Source organism: Cetorhinus maximus, chromosome 6 (genome assembly GCF_964194155.1).
Source record: "Cetorhinus maximus chromosome 6, sCetMax3.hap1.1, whole genome shotgun sequence".
In the NCBI taxonomy this organism is placed as follows: Eukaryota; Metazoa; Chordata; class Chondrichthyes; order Lamniformes; family Cetorhinidae; genus Cetorhinus; species Cetorhinus maximus.
In genome coordinates this window covers 152130293-152145420 of record NC_135884.1, presented here as the reverse complement: position 1 = coordinate 152145420, position 15128 = coordinate 152130293, and the positions used below count along the sequence as shown (strand labels likewise).

The window sequence follows — 15128 nt, the reverse complement described above, 5'->3', positions numbered from 1 at the left end:
GAGCTGAGAGAACCACAGCGGAGGCGGGAAGAAGACCTTAAGTGGTTGTTAATTGGCCACTTAAGGACCTCAAGCGGAGGCAGGGTAGGAAGGGGTAGGAAGGTCAACCATGGGCTTTCCTAACCAGAACTTACTTCCGATGGAGGTGGGAAGATATCAGGTATCAGGCCTGAAGCCAACCCACCTAATTTTCAGGCCCTCCTGCCTCCCTCCTCGCCACCTCGCACTCATCAGAGCAGTTTGCTAATACCAATGTCAGGGAAAACAACATATTTATATGCATGAGAAGAGAGTGCTGATTGGGTGGCAAGTGGACTCTAATTGGTGGGGTTTTTTGCCATGGAGAATGCAACAGTTGATGGTGACTGACAGTTAACTGCCAAACATTGTTTGAAATTTAAACCAGGCAGCTTGACTCTGATTAGTCAAAACATTGCCCTGGGGAATGAACTAGTAAATGGTCGGAACTTATTTTGTTTAGTTGAAACTGACACAATGTGTGTCCATGTTCTTTGTATCTGCAAAGAACAGGGCCCTGTGTATTAATATATGTAGCTTCCAGTACATGCAAATGTGCCACACTATAATGCCCCTTCTCAACACACAGCTCACCCTCATCCTGCTATCTGGCATAGCTCTTGGTGATGCAACCAAGGGCCTTTTACTTTCCACAACCCCCACCTTCCCACCACTCTAACAACAACCACCCCCTTCTGAGTTCCTGCTTTTAGACACCCACTTACCCCCAGCTCCAGAAGGAGGAGAGAAAGCAATAGTATTTCATGATGAAGCAGTCCTGTCACTTTATCTGACACTCTCAACCACCAGTCCAGACACCAGTATTGTACATACCTTGGAGGTTAACATAGTGCTGAGATCAACACACGGTGAGTCACTGAGCACGAGTGGGCTTCAGCCCAGCCAGGGGTAAAGAATGGTTTGTTTGCCAACTGACAGGAGGCGAGGTCACAGGAACTTTCTGCTGCAGAGGATTCCAATGAGGACCTGCATGGGACAGAATACAGGAGAACGCAGCTGAGATGCTGGGTGCATTGTCTGGCCTGCCGGACACCCCTTGTCACTGCCAAGTGTCACACCAAGTTGACAGGCATAACTTTCCCTCTCCATAGCCTCTGCTCCATCTCCCTGTTGTGCTGCAGTCCCAGAGGCACTTCCGCTGCTGCACCCATACCCCATTGCAGCCTTTGTGTAGACAGGTCACCAGCTCCTCTGCCCTCCCTGTGATGAGACTGGAACAGTCCCTGCCAAATTATGCACAACAACAGCTCAAAGAACACTCCACCTCCAGATGGTTTGCAATAGCAGACGTTCTTAAAAATGACCTTACCTGTAATTTGGGTGGCTGGCCCTTTAAGGAACGTTAGTGCAGGGCCCATCCTGCTGCTTAGTGCTTGTTGTTTGCAGAGTGACATGCAAACTCATTGCCTGGATCTGCAGGCTCCCCATTGGGTTTGTAGCATCATATCAGCCGGTTGGGCTGAGCGACGTCAGGATAGTGGTCCCTAGGCTCCCAGTGGACACACAGGGTCCTCGTGTGGGCATCCTTCTCCATCTGGTGCACCTTGTGGGCATGCTGGTAGAGGCTGCTGGCACAACGAGCACCAGTTAAATGAAGCTAGACCTCCATGGGGTTGCCTCTAGTGCGACTACGAGGATGAACTTCATGGCCAAGGACTATCTTGTGATCATAGTTGCAGTGGGGTCGCCCAGTTGAAAATAAAGGCCCTGTGGTTTCCCCATTCACTGTGATGGGTAGGTTAACACAGCCTCCATTGTGAGCTCTTGCTCACGTAGAGAGAGAATAGAGACAAAGGCAGCAGGAGTTAATTGTATGGCGTGCATGGAGATTGTGATCTCGAGTGAGAGGATCATATTCTCCTGCGTGGAGTTTCTAGGTTAGTTCAGGCTCAGGCCTCAGTCTGTCACTCATGTAGTTCTCTTCATGTTTGAAGAAGCAAACTAATTACTGCATGCTGAACAGCAGCCTCACACAGACCATCTCTGCCGTAACTCTCACCATTTCTATTACTTGCCCTTTTTAATATGGGGCTTCACTGCTTGCTGGGATACCTTACCATCAGAAGGAGACAATTCAATAATATTATTTACATAAAAAGTACAGAGACAAAGAGGCCCCACTGGTCTGTGCCATTATTAATGCTCCATAAGTGCTTCCTTTCAGATTAATTGATCTAACTCCACAATTATTTCCTCCTATTCCTTTCTCATTTGTCTACTTATCTAACTTTCCCTTAAGCAGAAGTTTGCTATTCACCTCGACAACTCCGTGCGGAAGCAAGTTCCACATTCTAACCACATCTTGGGTTTCTCCTGAATTTCTTATTGAAATTATTATTGACTACTTTATATTAATAATCTTTCATTTTGGATTGTCCCGCATGCAGAAACATTTTCTCTTATGTCAAGCCTATCAAACCCTTCCATAAAGAACGACTTGTGCTTAACAAGACTTTCACTAAACGAAAGGCATTATGTTGGCAAATGCAATAACCCTTTTAGTATACAACAACAACTTGCATTTATATAGCATCTTTAATGTAACAAAACGTCCCCAGGCACTTCACAAGAGCATTATCAATATAAACTTTGACATCGAGTCTCATAAGGAGACATTGGTGCAGATGATCAAAACCTTGGTCAAAGAGGTGGGTTTTATGGAGTGTCCTAAAAAAGAGAGGAGAGGGTTAGGGAGGGAATTCCAGAGCTTAAGGCCCAGGCAGCAGAAGGCATGGCCGCCATTGGTGCAGCAACTAAGATTGGGAATGCTCAAGAGATCAGAATTGGAGAAGTGCAGAGATCTTGGAGGGTTGTAGGGCTAGAGCAGCTTACAGAGATAGGGAGGGGTGAGGGATTTGAAAACAAGGATGAGAATCTTAAATTTGAGGTGCTGCTTAATGGGGAGCCAATGAAGGCCAGCGAGCATAGAGGTGATGGGTGAGCAGGACTTAGTGCATGTTAGTGTGAGCAGAGTTCTGGACAACCTAAAGTTTACAGAAGGTAGAAGATGGGCGGCAGTCAGGGCATTGGAATAATTAGGCCTAGTGGTTAAAAAAAAAAAGGTTTGGATGAGGCAAAGTTGAATGATACTGCAACACAAAGAAGCACCAGTGGATTTTTAGCATCCACCTGATCCACAGGAACAGACAGGACATGAAGTTTAGCATCTGAAGGCTGTGCCTTCAGCTCTGCATAGCTGAGATTCATGTGCTGAAGCCCTGGAGTGAGACTTCAATCCAGCACACCGGCTTCCTGAATGACCAAAGGTGCTGCCTTAGAAACACCAAAACTCTCTCAAAGAAACCTGAGGCCCGGAGGAAAAGGATGATTTAGTGACATTAAGAAGAGCATTTGACTCATTCAGCACCTTCAGTGTGTCTCCCCCCTCTTCAATTGATCTGTATTTCGATGCCATTTATCTGTCTTTACTCTGTCTCTTGATGTCCTTACCATAAAAAATCTAGCAATTTTAAAAGCTCTAATTGTGTCTCAGCTTCCAAATTTTTGGGGGAAGGGACATCCAGATTTCCACTAACCTTTGTGTCAGAAAGTGCTTCTTGATTTCCCTCCTGGATCCAGCCCAACCAAAAGGTTGTTTTTGGTTTCATTTATGGGGTGTGGGCGTCGCTGGCCAGGCCAGCATTTATTGCCCATCCCTAATTGCCCTTCAGAAGATGGCAGGTGAGCCACCTTCTTGAACCGCTGTAGTCCATGTGGTGTAGGTACACCCACAGTGCTGTTAGGAAGGGAGTTCCAGGATTTTGACCCAGCGACAGTGAGGGAACGGTGATATATTTCCAAGTCAGGATGGTGAGCGGCTTGGAGGGGAACTTCCAGGTGGTGGTGTTCCCTTATGTACCCTCATTCTTGTTTCCAGAGCAAATAAATTCTCCATACACACTTTATTGGATCCTTTTAACATTAAACACCTTGCTCAAGATCACCCCTCAATCCTTTATAATCAGGGGAATACAAGACAAAGTTATTCAAGCTTCCTTGTAATTTAACTCTCTAAGCCCTGGTGCAATGCTGGTGAATCAGTGTTGTATTCCCTTCAATAAGGCCAACGTACCCTGCCTGAGGTGCAGTGCCCAGACCTGAACACGGTTACCCCAGGTAGAATCTGACCAAGGCGCTGTGCAGCTGAGGCATCATTCCCTCATTTTTGTATTCTAGCCCCCTTGAGATAAAGAAAACAGAACAAAAACAGGAAAGACAGAGAAAAGCGGATAAGAGTAGAGGATTATAATAGATGAATCCTACCCGGTATTGCTCTGTGGACGTGCGTTGATGCAGCTTGCCTCTTTTGGCAAGAGATAATGCCACAGGTAAAGAGTTGGCGATTGAAATCTCATTTAGATCTGTGGACAGGTCTGAATGTCAGAACTGGGAAGAGAATTCTTGCTTGGTGTTAAGATTAGATATTCCCGAGTGTGTGATAGCATAGCCAGGGCCTGAAGAAAGCAACCTTCATAGGGATGCAGAGGAAAAAGGGAAAAGGACAAATTGGGAATAACTTTAGACATTGGGAATCTGATATATAAGAACGAGAACAAATAGTAAAAGAGAGAAAGCAAATTTTCAGCCTTGTCCAGATAATATTAATGTAAAGCTCCCTATTTAAAAGGGGTCCTGATGGTGAGACTCACTCTATAAAAGGATCACTAATGTTGACTCTTTCTAAATGAGTGTTGTGGGACTCACTCCTTATAATGGGTCTTAATGGCGAGACTCACTCTTTCAAAGGGATCCTGATGGTGAGACTCTATAAGGTGAATTATTTGGGTGAATTGACAGTGTGCTCTGACCAGTAATACCTGAGGTGCTTGTTTGCCATTGCAGCTCCACACGGATCTGGACAGTGGAGGAGGGAAGATCAGGTACATCCTGTCCGGTGAGGGAGCTGGAACTATATTTGTTATCGATGAGAAAACAGGGAACATCCACGCAACGAAAACGCTGGACCGAGAGGAGCGCGCTGAGTACACTCTGATGGCACAAGCTGTCGACCGTTTAACAAACAAACCTCTGGAGCCTCCCTCCGAGTTCATTGTGAAAGTCCAGGATATAAATGACAACCCTCCCGAGTTCTTGACCGGACCTCATCACGCTACAGTCCCAGAGATGTCTAATGTCGGTAGGTACCATCGGCTTTACTGAAGGTTATACTGAAAATATGTTCTTTGCTCATTTTGATCTGGACTTGTTCATTATTATGTATATTGTAATACATATTTATTACTCATTGCTACTACATACTCATAGTCATTCATCAGTTCACCCTTTTCCATCTGTACTTGTTCATTATTGTACTTTTTGCACTTGTTAAAATACTCATCTTTCTATACCCAATTGACAGCCGTTCAATATTGTACTCACTATACTTAATTATTTATACATTGCTACATGCATTTGTTAGTACATTTATTCATTATTCTACTCCTTAGTCTACTCATTCATTCCTGTACTTATCTATTACGATGCTTATTTGGTGCTATACTCCTTTGTTGCATTACTTATTTATTACTGTATTCAATCTTATTCTCATGATCCCTTTGCTGCCTTTGATTTGTCACGCTGCTGGTCCATCTTACAGAATTGGCTGAGCACAAATTTCTTTCCAACTAAGTACTGGGAAGATCAAATCCTTTGCCTTCTGTCCCTGCTGCAATCTCTGTTTCCCAGCCACCGATTCCATCCCTCTCCCTGCCACTGTCTTAGATGGTTTGCAACCTTGGTATCCCTATTCGCCCCTTACCTGAGCCTTCTGACCCCATTTGATCCCAGTCACCAAGACTGTCTACTTCCAAGCCTGTAACATTGCCTGTATCCACCCCTGCCTCAGCTCATCTGATGCTGAAACCATCATCCATGCCTTTGTTATCGCTAAGACTTGTCTATTCCAATGCTGGGTCATTGAATACATTCAAGGCTGAATTGGACAGATTTTTGATCTATAAGGAGTCAAGGGCTATAGGGGGAAAATTAGTCTTAAGGCCACGATCAAATCAGCCATGATCCTATTGAATGGTGGAGGAGGCTCAATGGGCCAAATGGCCTACTTCTGTTCCTATTTCTTTTGTTCTTATATTCTCCCATGGTTTTGGATGCTGCACTATTCGTAAACTTGAGCTTATCCAAAACTCTTCTGTCAGTATCCAAACTCGCACCAACTCCCGTTCACCCATCACCCCAATGCTCACTGGTCTACATAACTCCCAGTCCTGCAACGACTCGATTTTAATATCCACATTCTTGCTTTGAAATCCCTCCGTGGTCTCACCCATTCCTCATTCTGTCAACTCCTCCAGTCCTAACACTCTCTGGCATCTCTGCATTCTTCTAATTCTGACCTCTCACAAACCATTGAATCCCGTCAGTTCAGCATTGATGGTATGCCTGGACCCTGAGCTCTCAATCTCTCTGCTTCACTATCTCTTCCTCCTCGTTTTAGATGCTCCTTAAACTCTACCTGTTTACCTGCTCAATATCTCTTAATGTGGCTTGATAGCAAAGTTTGTTTGACAATTGCTCCTATGAAGCATCTTGAGCGGGTGAACTGCATTAAAGGGGCTCTATAAATGTAAATTGTTGCTGCTCTATTCTTGGTTATCGTACCTGTTTACTCATCACACTTTCAGGGATTTCCTTGTTGCTGTACCCTTTCATTGCTTTTCTCACTGCCACTATATAACTGGTTCTACAGTATTAGGGACTTAATCTTTTTAAAAATCAGTTATGCTACAAATTATTTCTTGTTGTCAGACAACACACACACACATATTCAGCTCAATGGACACATACCCAAAACTGGAAAACCAACTGTTGAAAACTGTGTGACGTAATGGGTTAGACCTTGACTTTTCTCTGTGGGTTCTTTGATTAATGTCTCCTCTGTTTGTAGGCCGTGATGGGCAGCATCATTCCAGTCCCCTGGTGCCAGGGAAGGGCTGTGCTTTCCAGGCTCTAAGCTCTGGAATGCCCTCCTTAAACCCCTCAGTCTCAGTACCTGCCCCTCCTTTAAATCAGTCCTTAAAACCTACCTGTTTAGTCATCTGTCCAAATATGTCCTCATTGGAGTCACATTTTATTCTGCTAACGCTCCCTCTGAAAGGCCTTGGGATGATCTTTTATTTCATTGAAGGCATTGTCTAATTGCAAGTTGTTGTTGTTGTTGTTGTTGAGCTTGGGATACACTGAAACCAATTTCCATTCCGTCCGCTAAGGCAGGGGGAGGTGGCGGAAGAAGGGGATGCTGGTGGCCTGAAACTTGCAGCACCGACCTGCCTGGCCCATGTACCTGTAAGCAATCCATAGAAAACCATTTCCACGTAGCACTCGACAAACAGGTGGCCATGCCTGCCTGTTTCAGGTGGGCGCCTTATTATGGTATGCAAATCAGCATCCTAGGATGGACGTGGAGTCTTGGTGCAATTTTCAAGGTGCCAACAGGGAAGAGTTGCCCAGACACAGAGTGGTCCTAGCTACTTGAAATGGTGTTTTCAGTCCCAGAACGAGATACTCGTGACCTCACAAAATTCTTTTGGCCCAGTGCTGGTCCCATGTAGCTCTTCATACTAAATTGTGGTTGACTCTTAGATGCCCTCTGAAATGGCCTGGCAAGCCAGTCAGTTGTATCAAACTGCTACAAAGTCATAAAAATAGGAATGAAACCAGACGGACCACCCAGCATTGAACTAGGCACTGGAAACGACAACGGCAAACTCAACCCTGACAACCCTGCAAAGTCCTCCTTACTAACATCTGGGGGCTAGTGCCAAAATTTGCAGAGCTGTCTCACAGACCAGTCAAGCAACAGCCTGATGTAGTCATCCTCACAGAATCATATCTAACAGATAATGTCCCAGACACCACTATCACCATTCCTGGGTATGTCCTGTCTCACTGGCAGGACAGACCCAGCAGAGGTGGCGGCACAGTGGTATACAGACGGGAGGGAGTTGGCCTGGAAACCCTCAACATCGACTCCAGACCCCATGAGAGGAAGTCTCATGGCATCAGATCAAATATGGGCAAGGAAACCTCCTGCTGATTACCATGTACTGCCCTCCCTCCATGTTGAACACTACTTGGAGGAAGCACTGAGGGTGGCAAGGGTGCAGAATGTTCTCTGGATGAGGGTCTTCAATGTCCATCACCAAGAATGGCTCGAAAGCACCACTACCAACAGAGCTGGCTGAGTCCTAAATGACATAACGGCTAGACTGGGTCTGCAGCAGGTGATGAGGGAACCAACAAGAGGGAAAAACATACTTGACCTCATCCTCACCAACCTGCCTGCCGCAGATGCATCTGTCCATGATAGCATTGATAGGAGTGACCACTGCACAGTCATTGTGGAGACAAATTCCTGCCTTCACTTTGAGGATAACCTCCATCGTGTTGTGAGGCACTACCACCGTGCTAAATGGGATAGATTTCGAACAGATCTAGCAACTCAAGACTGGGCATCCATGAGGCGCTGTGGACCATCAGCAGCAGCAGAATTGTACTTGAACACAATCTGTAACCTCATAGCCCGGCATATCCCCCACTCTACCCATTACCAATAAATCAGGGGATCAACCCTAGTTCAATGAAGAATGCAGGAGGGCATGTTAGGAACTGCACCAGGCATACTTAAAAATACAGTGTCAACCTGGTGAAGCTATAACACAGGACTATTTGCATGTCAAGTAGCATAAGCAACAAGCGATAGACAGAGCTAAGCGATCCCACAACCAACGGATCAGATCTAAGCTCTGCAGTCCTGCCACACCCAGTTATGAATGGTGGTGGACAATTAAACAACTCACTGGAGGAGGAGGAACCACAAATATTCCCATCCTCAATCGCGTTGGAACCCAGCATAGTGCAAAAGATAAGGCTGAAGCATTTGCTACAATCATCAGCCGGAAGTGCCGAATGGATGATCCATCTCGGCCTCCTTCAGAGGTCCCCAGCACCATAGATGCCAGCCTTTAGGCAATTCAATTCACTCCATGTGATATCAAGAAATGGCTGAAGGCATTGGATAGTGCAAAGGCTATGCTCCCTGACAATAGTACTGAAGACTTGTGCTCCAGAACTTGCTGTGCCCCTAGCCAAGCTGATGCAGTACAGCCACAGCACTGGCATCTACCTGGCTATGTGGAAAATTGCCCAGGTATGCCCTATACACAAAAGCAGGACAAATCCAACCTGGACAATTACCGCCTCATCAGTCTACTTTCAATCACCAGTAAAGTGATGGAAGGGGTTATCAACAGAGCTATCAAGTAGCATTTGCTTACCAATAACCTGCTCACTGACGCCCAGTCTGGGTTCTGCCAGGATCACTCAGCTCCTGACCTCATTAAAGCCTTGGTTCAAATATGGATAAAAGAGTTGAACTCCCAAGCAGTGAGGTGAGAGTGACTGCCCTTAACATCAAGACTGCATTTGACAGAGTGTAGCATCAAGGAGCCCTAGCAAAACTGGAGTCAATGGGAATCAGGGAGAAAACTCTCCACTGGTTGGAGTCATACCTAGCACAAAGGTAGATGGTTGTGGTCGTTGGAGGTCAGTCATCTCAGCTCCAGGACATCACTGCAGGAGTTCCTCAGGGTAGTGTCTTGGGCCCAAACATCTTCAGCTGCTTCATCAATGATCTTCCTTCTATCATAAGGTCAGAAGTGGGGATGTTCGTTGATGATTGCTCAATGTTCAGCAACATTCGCAACTCCTCAGATACTGAAGCAGTCCATGTCCAAATGCAGCAAGACCTGGACAATACCCAGGCTTGGGCTGACAAGTGGCAAGCAAGATTCATGCCACACAAGTATCAGGCAATGACCGTCTCCAACAAGAGAGAATCCAACAATCACCTCTTTATGTTCAATGGCATTACCATCACTAAATCCCCCACTATAAACACCCTGGTAGTTACCTTTGATCAGAGACTGAACTGGACTAGCTATATAAATACTGTGGCTACAGGAGCAGGTCAGAGGCTAGGAATCATGCGACGAATAACTCACCTGCTGACTCCCCAAAGCCTGTCCACCATCTACAAGGCATAAGTCAGGAGTGTGATGGAATACTTCCTATTTGCCTGCATGAGTACAGCTCCCACAACACTAAAGAAGCTCAACACCATCCAGGACAAAGCAGCTGCTTGATTGGCACCACATCATCAAACATTCAGTCCCTCCACCACCGATGCACAGTAGCAGCAGCGTGTACCATCTACAAGATGCACTGCACTGCAGGAATTTACCAAGGTTTCTTATACAGCATCTTCCAAACCCACGACCACTGCCATCTAGAAGGACAAGGGCAGCAGATAGATGGGAACACCATCACCTGAATGTTCCCCTCCAATTCACTCAACATCCTGACTTGGAAATATATCGTCGTTACTTCACTGTCGCTGGGTCAAAATCCTGGAACTCCCTTTCTAACAGCACCGTGGGTGTACCTACACCACATGGACTGCGGCAGTCCAAAAAGACAGCTCACCACCACCTTCTCAAGGGCAACCAGGGATGGGCAATAAATGCTGGCCCAGCCAGTGACACCCACACCCTGTGAATGAATTAAAAAAAAAATGGTAGGTGAGGCAGATCCAATTTTTGATGCAACACTGTGTTAATGTTTTGAAGAAGGGAATATACAGGGTTATGAGCAATAATTGGGAAGTGGGATAAGTTTTGAATTTCCCAGGGGGCCATGCAATCAGGATGGGCCTAATGGTCTCTGGTTGTGTCACCTATACTTCCTTGGTCTGAGGCAGATTCAGTTAGATAGCTGGAGAGTGAACAATGGGCCAAATGGAAATGGCGTAGAACTGCATTAAGGGGTGGTCTTCTGAGCTCGGGATGAAGTGAACTGTTGAGCCAGTGCAGAAGGAGTTTTACTCTGTACCCAATCTGTACTATAGATGTAAAAACAGAAATGCTGAATCTGCTCAGATTAGATAACATCTGTGGACAGAGAAACAGAGTCAGCAGCTGGAATTTTACCAACCCCTTGCCGATGGGGCGGGAGGCAGGAAGGTGTCTGGGGAAAGGGGTGCCCAACGTTTTCCTGCCACCATGCCATTTTGCCCTATCGGCTGGTGCCCGCTGAACCACTTAAATGGTCTTAAGGGCCTCTTCCCGCATACCCATGCCGCCGGGGACCCGTTAATTGGCTGGAAAACCCACCTCCGACTCAGTTGACAGCTTGCCTCTACCAAAATACCAATATCATCATATCAAATTCCCACCGTGGACAGATTCATGACCCGGAAATGAACCCGCCTTCTGATTCCCGCCTCCGCCACAAAAACAAAAACCGGCCTGTCCACTCTGTTTCCCTCTCCATCGATGCTGCCAGACCTGCTAAGTATCTCCAACACTTTCTGTCTCTACTACAGATTTCCAGCATCCGCAATATTTGATTTTAGATATCCTGGAAGTGTTTGATGCTGTCCTAGATTGCACAGCGTATAAATTCTCATTCCCGAGCATTGATGTCCCTCCGTTCAATAGATAAAATCAACTGTTAAAAGTATTGTAAACACTCAATTAGCTCCTGACAGTACACGGATGATTCAGATTTACAACAGCAACTTCAATCCAAAAAAAAATAAAGCGGCCATTTCGGTACTTAAGGTAGAATCAGAAAGGCTGATGATTTTTAGGTTTTACTGCAGTCTCTTTCTCTAATATGACTCATGGACATACCATAGTAGTTGAAGGTTAAGGTGAAATCCATGGCATTATTTTGAAGAAGTACAGGGGTGCTGCCCCATGCCTCCCACCCACCACATCTGGTTAATGTTTACCCCTCAATCATTCTCGCTACGCAGTGTCATCATTGTTCAAGGGCTACTTGTCACGGCTCATGCCACAATAATACGATGGGGCAAGACCGAGGCAGGAGCTACCTCGGGCAGTATGGGGACCGAACCCACTCTGTCGGCATTATTCTGCACCACACATTCGACATCCAGTCGACTGAGCTAATGGACCTCGACCCTCAATCAACATCACTAAAAGAGAAGATTACCTGGTTATTCTCATTTTGATGGCTTGTGGGACCTTGCTACGAAAAAAATGGGCGGCCTAAATTTCTGCCATACAACCGAACTAACTACTTTATTGGCTGGAAAGCCTTTTGGAATGTCCCGAGATTGTGAGAGGCTGCTATAAAATACAGGTTCTTTCTATTTTGCCTATGCAGTTGCTAATTTTAGAACAATCGAATCTAATTGCTGTTCGTGCTATTGCAGCTCAAGTCACTCAGGCCACAACCCACTTCCCACTCTGAACTTCTCAAGGCAGAGGCAGAGGCAGGAAGATGGCAGGGGCCTCACCCGCCGACCTCCCGCCCAATTAAATGTCCCCTGCCGCCAGATGCACCGTGAGGGAGGGCATTACATACTTCCCATTTTCCCTATACCTACCTGATCAAACCCCTACAGGATCTTTACAAGTCCTCTTTCAGTTCACCGCTCGGTCGTCGCCTTTTGAGATTAAGGAGCCCCGGGCCATTCAATCTTTCTTGATAATTATAGCTTTTCTGTTAAGGTATTATCCTTGTAAATCTTTTTCGCACCTTTGCCAGTGCCTCGATATGCTTTTTAAAGAGCCAACAGTTGCTTGCCTGATGTAGTTTGTAAAACCTTTCATAACAAAACTCTTGTATCACAAGGCTGACAGCTTGAGGTATAAGGTTTTGACAGCATGATGAATGGTGAGGCTTGGGTTTGGGCGCTCTGCAGTCTTTCATGCACTGTCTCCATTTATCACTCCCTCGCTCCCTTTGACAATGTGATCATCGCTTCCCTTTCAGGTACCTCTGTCATTCAAGTCACAGCCACAGATGCCGATGACCCATCCTATGGAAACAGTGCCAGGCTGGTGTACAGCATTCTGGAGGGTCAGCCTTACTTCTCCGTTGAGCCCCAGACAGGTATGAAACTACCAACCGTTTAATACTAATTGGCTGGTAGAAAAATGTATCAAGAAGGCTGATGGAATGTTGAAATCTATTTCTCAGTGCGGCCGGATAAAGGAAGGAAGTCAATTATACAGATGCCTTGCTCAAGAACTATAGTTTGCCAACTCTTAATATTTAATTCCCATGACCAAAATTTTGATAACTAATAAGAAAATGTGTTCAAAGAAAGTATCAAAAACATCATTTATTTTAATGCCGCTGTGAATTGTTTCCTGGTTGTTGCTCGCAGCAGATTCCTGGATAGTAATCTTTCATTCCTGAGGCTGTCAGGATAATCCTAAAGGTTTGGCAATCCCAGCCAAACAGCATCTGGTATACTGTGTTCCATCCTGGACACTGAGCGTCAGGAAGGGTGCAATGTTCTTGGGAGAGATGCAATGCAGACTCATCAGGATTAAATTATGAGGTGGTGTTGCATAATAAACCTTGAGTTGCCTTCAGTTTGGAAGGAATGGTAGCATTGTGGTAATGTTACTGGACTTGTAATCCAGAGAGGTGTTCAAAACCCCACCATGGTGGCTAGAGGACATTAAATCCAATTAAACAATAAATCTGGATTATAATGTTACTCTCATTAATGATCATGGGACTACCAGATTAGCATAAAAAAAGTCTGGTTTGCAAACGTCCTTCAGTAGGGGGGGTAATCTGCCATTTGTACACTGTCTTAAATGTGACTCCAGGTTCACAGCAATGTGGATGACTCGAACTGTCCTCCAGTAAGTCACTATGCTACAGTTAGCATCTAGCTACACCCAATGGGCTGCAACGGTTCAAGAAGGTGGCTCACAAGGTCAAACAGGACGAGGCAATAAATGCTGGCCTTGCCAGTGATGCTTACATCCCAAGATTCAATATTTAAAAAAAAAATGAAAGGCTGAGGTGAGGGATGATCTAATCGAGGTAGTTAAAATGTTTAAAGGATTCAATAGGGTAGATATAGAGAGTAACTATCTCCTCTGGTGCAGGCATCAAGAACAAATGGGAGGATATTGAGAGAGGTAGAGGAAGTGAGAGACCTTGGAGTGCATGTCCACAGGTCCCTGAAGGTGGCAGGACAGGCAGAGAAGGTGGTAAAGAAAGCATATAAAATGCTTTCCTTTATTAGATGAGGTATTGAATACAAAAGCCGGGGTATAATGCTGGAACTGTATAAAATGCTGGTTGGGCCACAGCTGGAGTTTTGTTTACTGTTCTGGTCAGCACATTACAGGAAGGACATAATTGCTCTGGAGAGAGTACAGAGGAGATTTACAAAAATGCTGTTAGGGCTCAAAAACTGCAACTATGAGGAGAGATTGGATAGACTGAAGTTGTTTCCCTTAGAACAGAGAAGGCTGAGGGGTGACCTAATTGGGGTGCACAAAATTATGAGGGGCCCAGATAGGGCAGACAGGAAATATTTGTTTCCCCTAGCTGAGGGGCCAATACCAGGGGGCATCGATTTAAGGTGATTGGTAGAAGGATTAGAGGGGACATGAGGAAAATCTTTTTCACCCAGAGAGTGGTGGGCGTCTGGAACTCGCTGCCTAAGTTGGTGGTTGAGGTTGAAATGCTCAACTCATTTAACAGGTACCTGGATCTGCACCTGAAGTGCTGTAACCTGCAAGGCTATGGATTGGGTGCTGGAAGGTGGGATTAAAAATAAGCGGCTAGCTTCTTTATTCTCTTTTTATGGCCAGCTCAGACACGATGGGCTGAATGGCCTCTTTCCGCTTTGTGACTTTTCTATGGCTCTAATGAATGGTCACAATCTTAAAATCGGAGCAGGGCCATTTAGGAGTAAAAAGAGAAAGTAATTCTCCACAGAAAGGGTAGTAGAAATCTGGAACTCTCTCCCCCAAAGGCTATGGGTGCTAGGGAACGTTGGTGCATTCCAGACTGACAAAGATAGATTTTTGTTAGGTCGGGGTATCAGGAGATATAGATCAAAGGCAGGTAAATGGATTTGTGTCAGAGATCAATCATGATTTTATGAAACGACAGAGCAGGCTCAAGGGGCTGAATGACCTACTCCTGTTCCTGTTCCTAATTACACTGCTACCACAGGACTGAATCCCAGGCAGATATGAATCACACTCTCAGCTAGTGTTTGGCACCCG

At 45.6% G+C, this 15128-nt stretch overlaps 1 protein-coding gene across 2 annotated transcripts in view; it reads left to right on the top strand.

Annotated features, from left to right (window-relative positions):
- The window catches only part of cdh11 (cadherin 11, type 2, OB-cadherin (osteoblast)), a 180521-nt gene that overhangs the window by 101574 nt on the left and 63819 nt on the right, over positions 1 to 15128 (top strand). For both annotated transcript variants that reach the window (XM_078544661.1, XM_078544663.1), the window contains exons 4-5: positions 4882 to 5176; positions 12859 to 12978. In XM_078544661.1, the coding sequence (XP_078400787.1) occupies positions 4882 to 5176; positions 12859 to 12978 (415 nt within the window). The remainder of the gene's footprint in view (positions 1 to 4881; positions 5177 to 12858; positions 12979 to 15128) is intronic.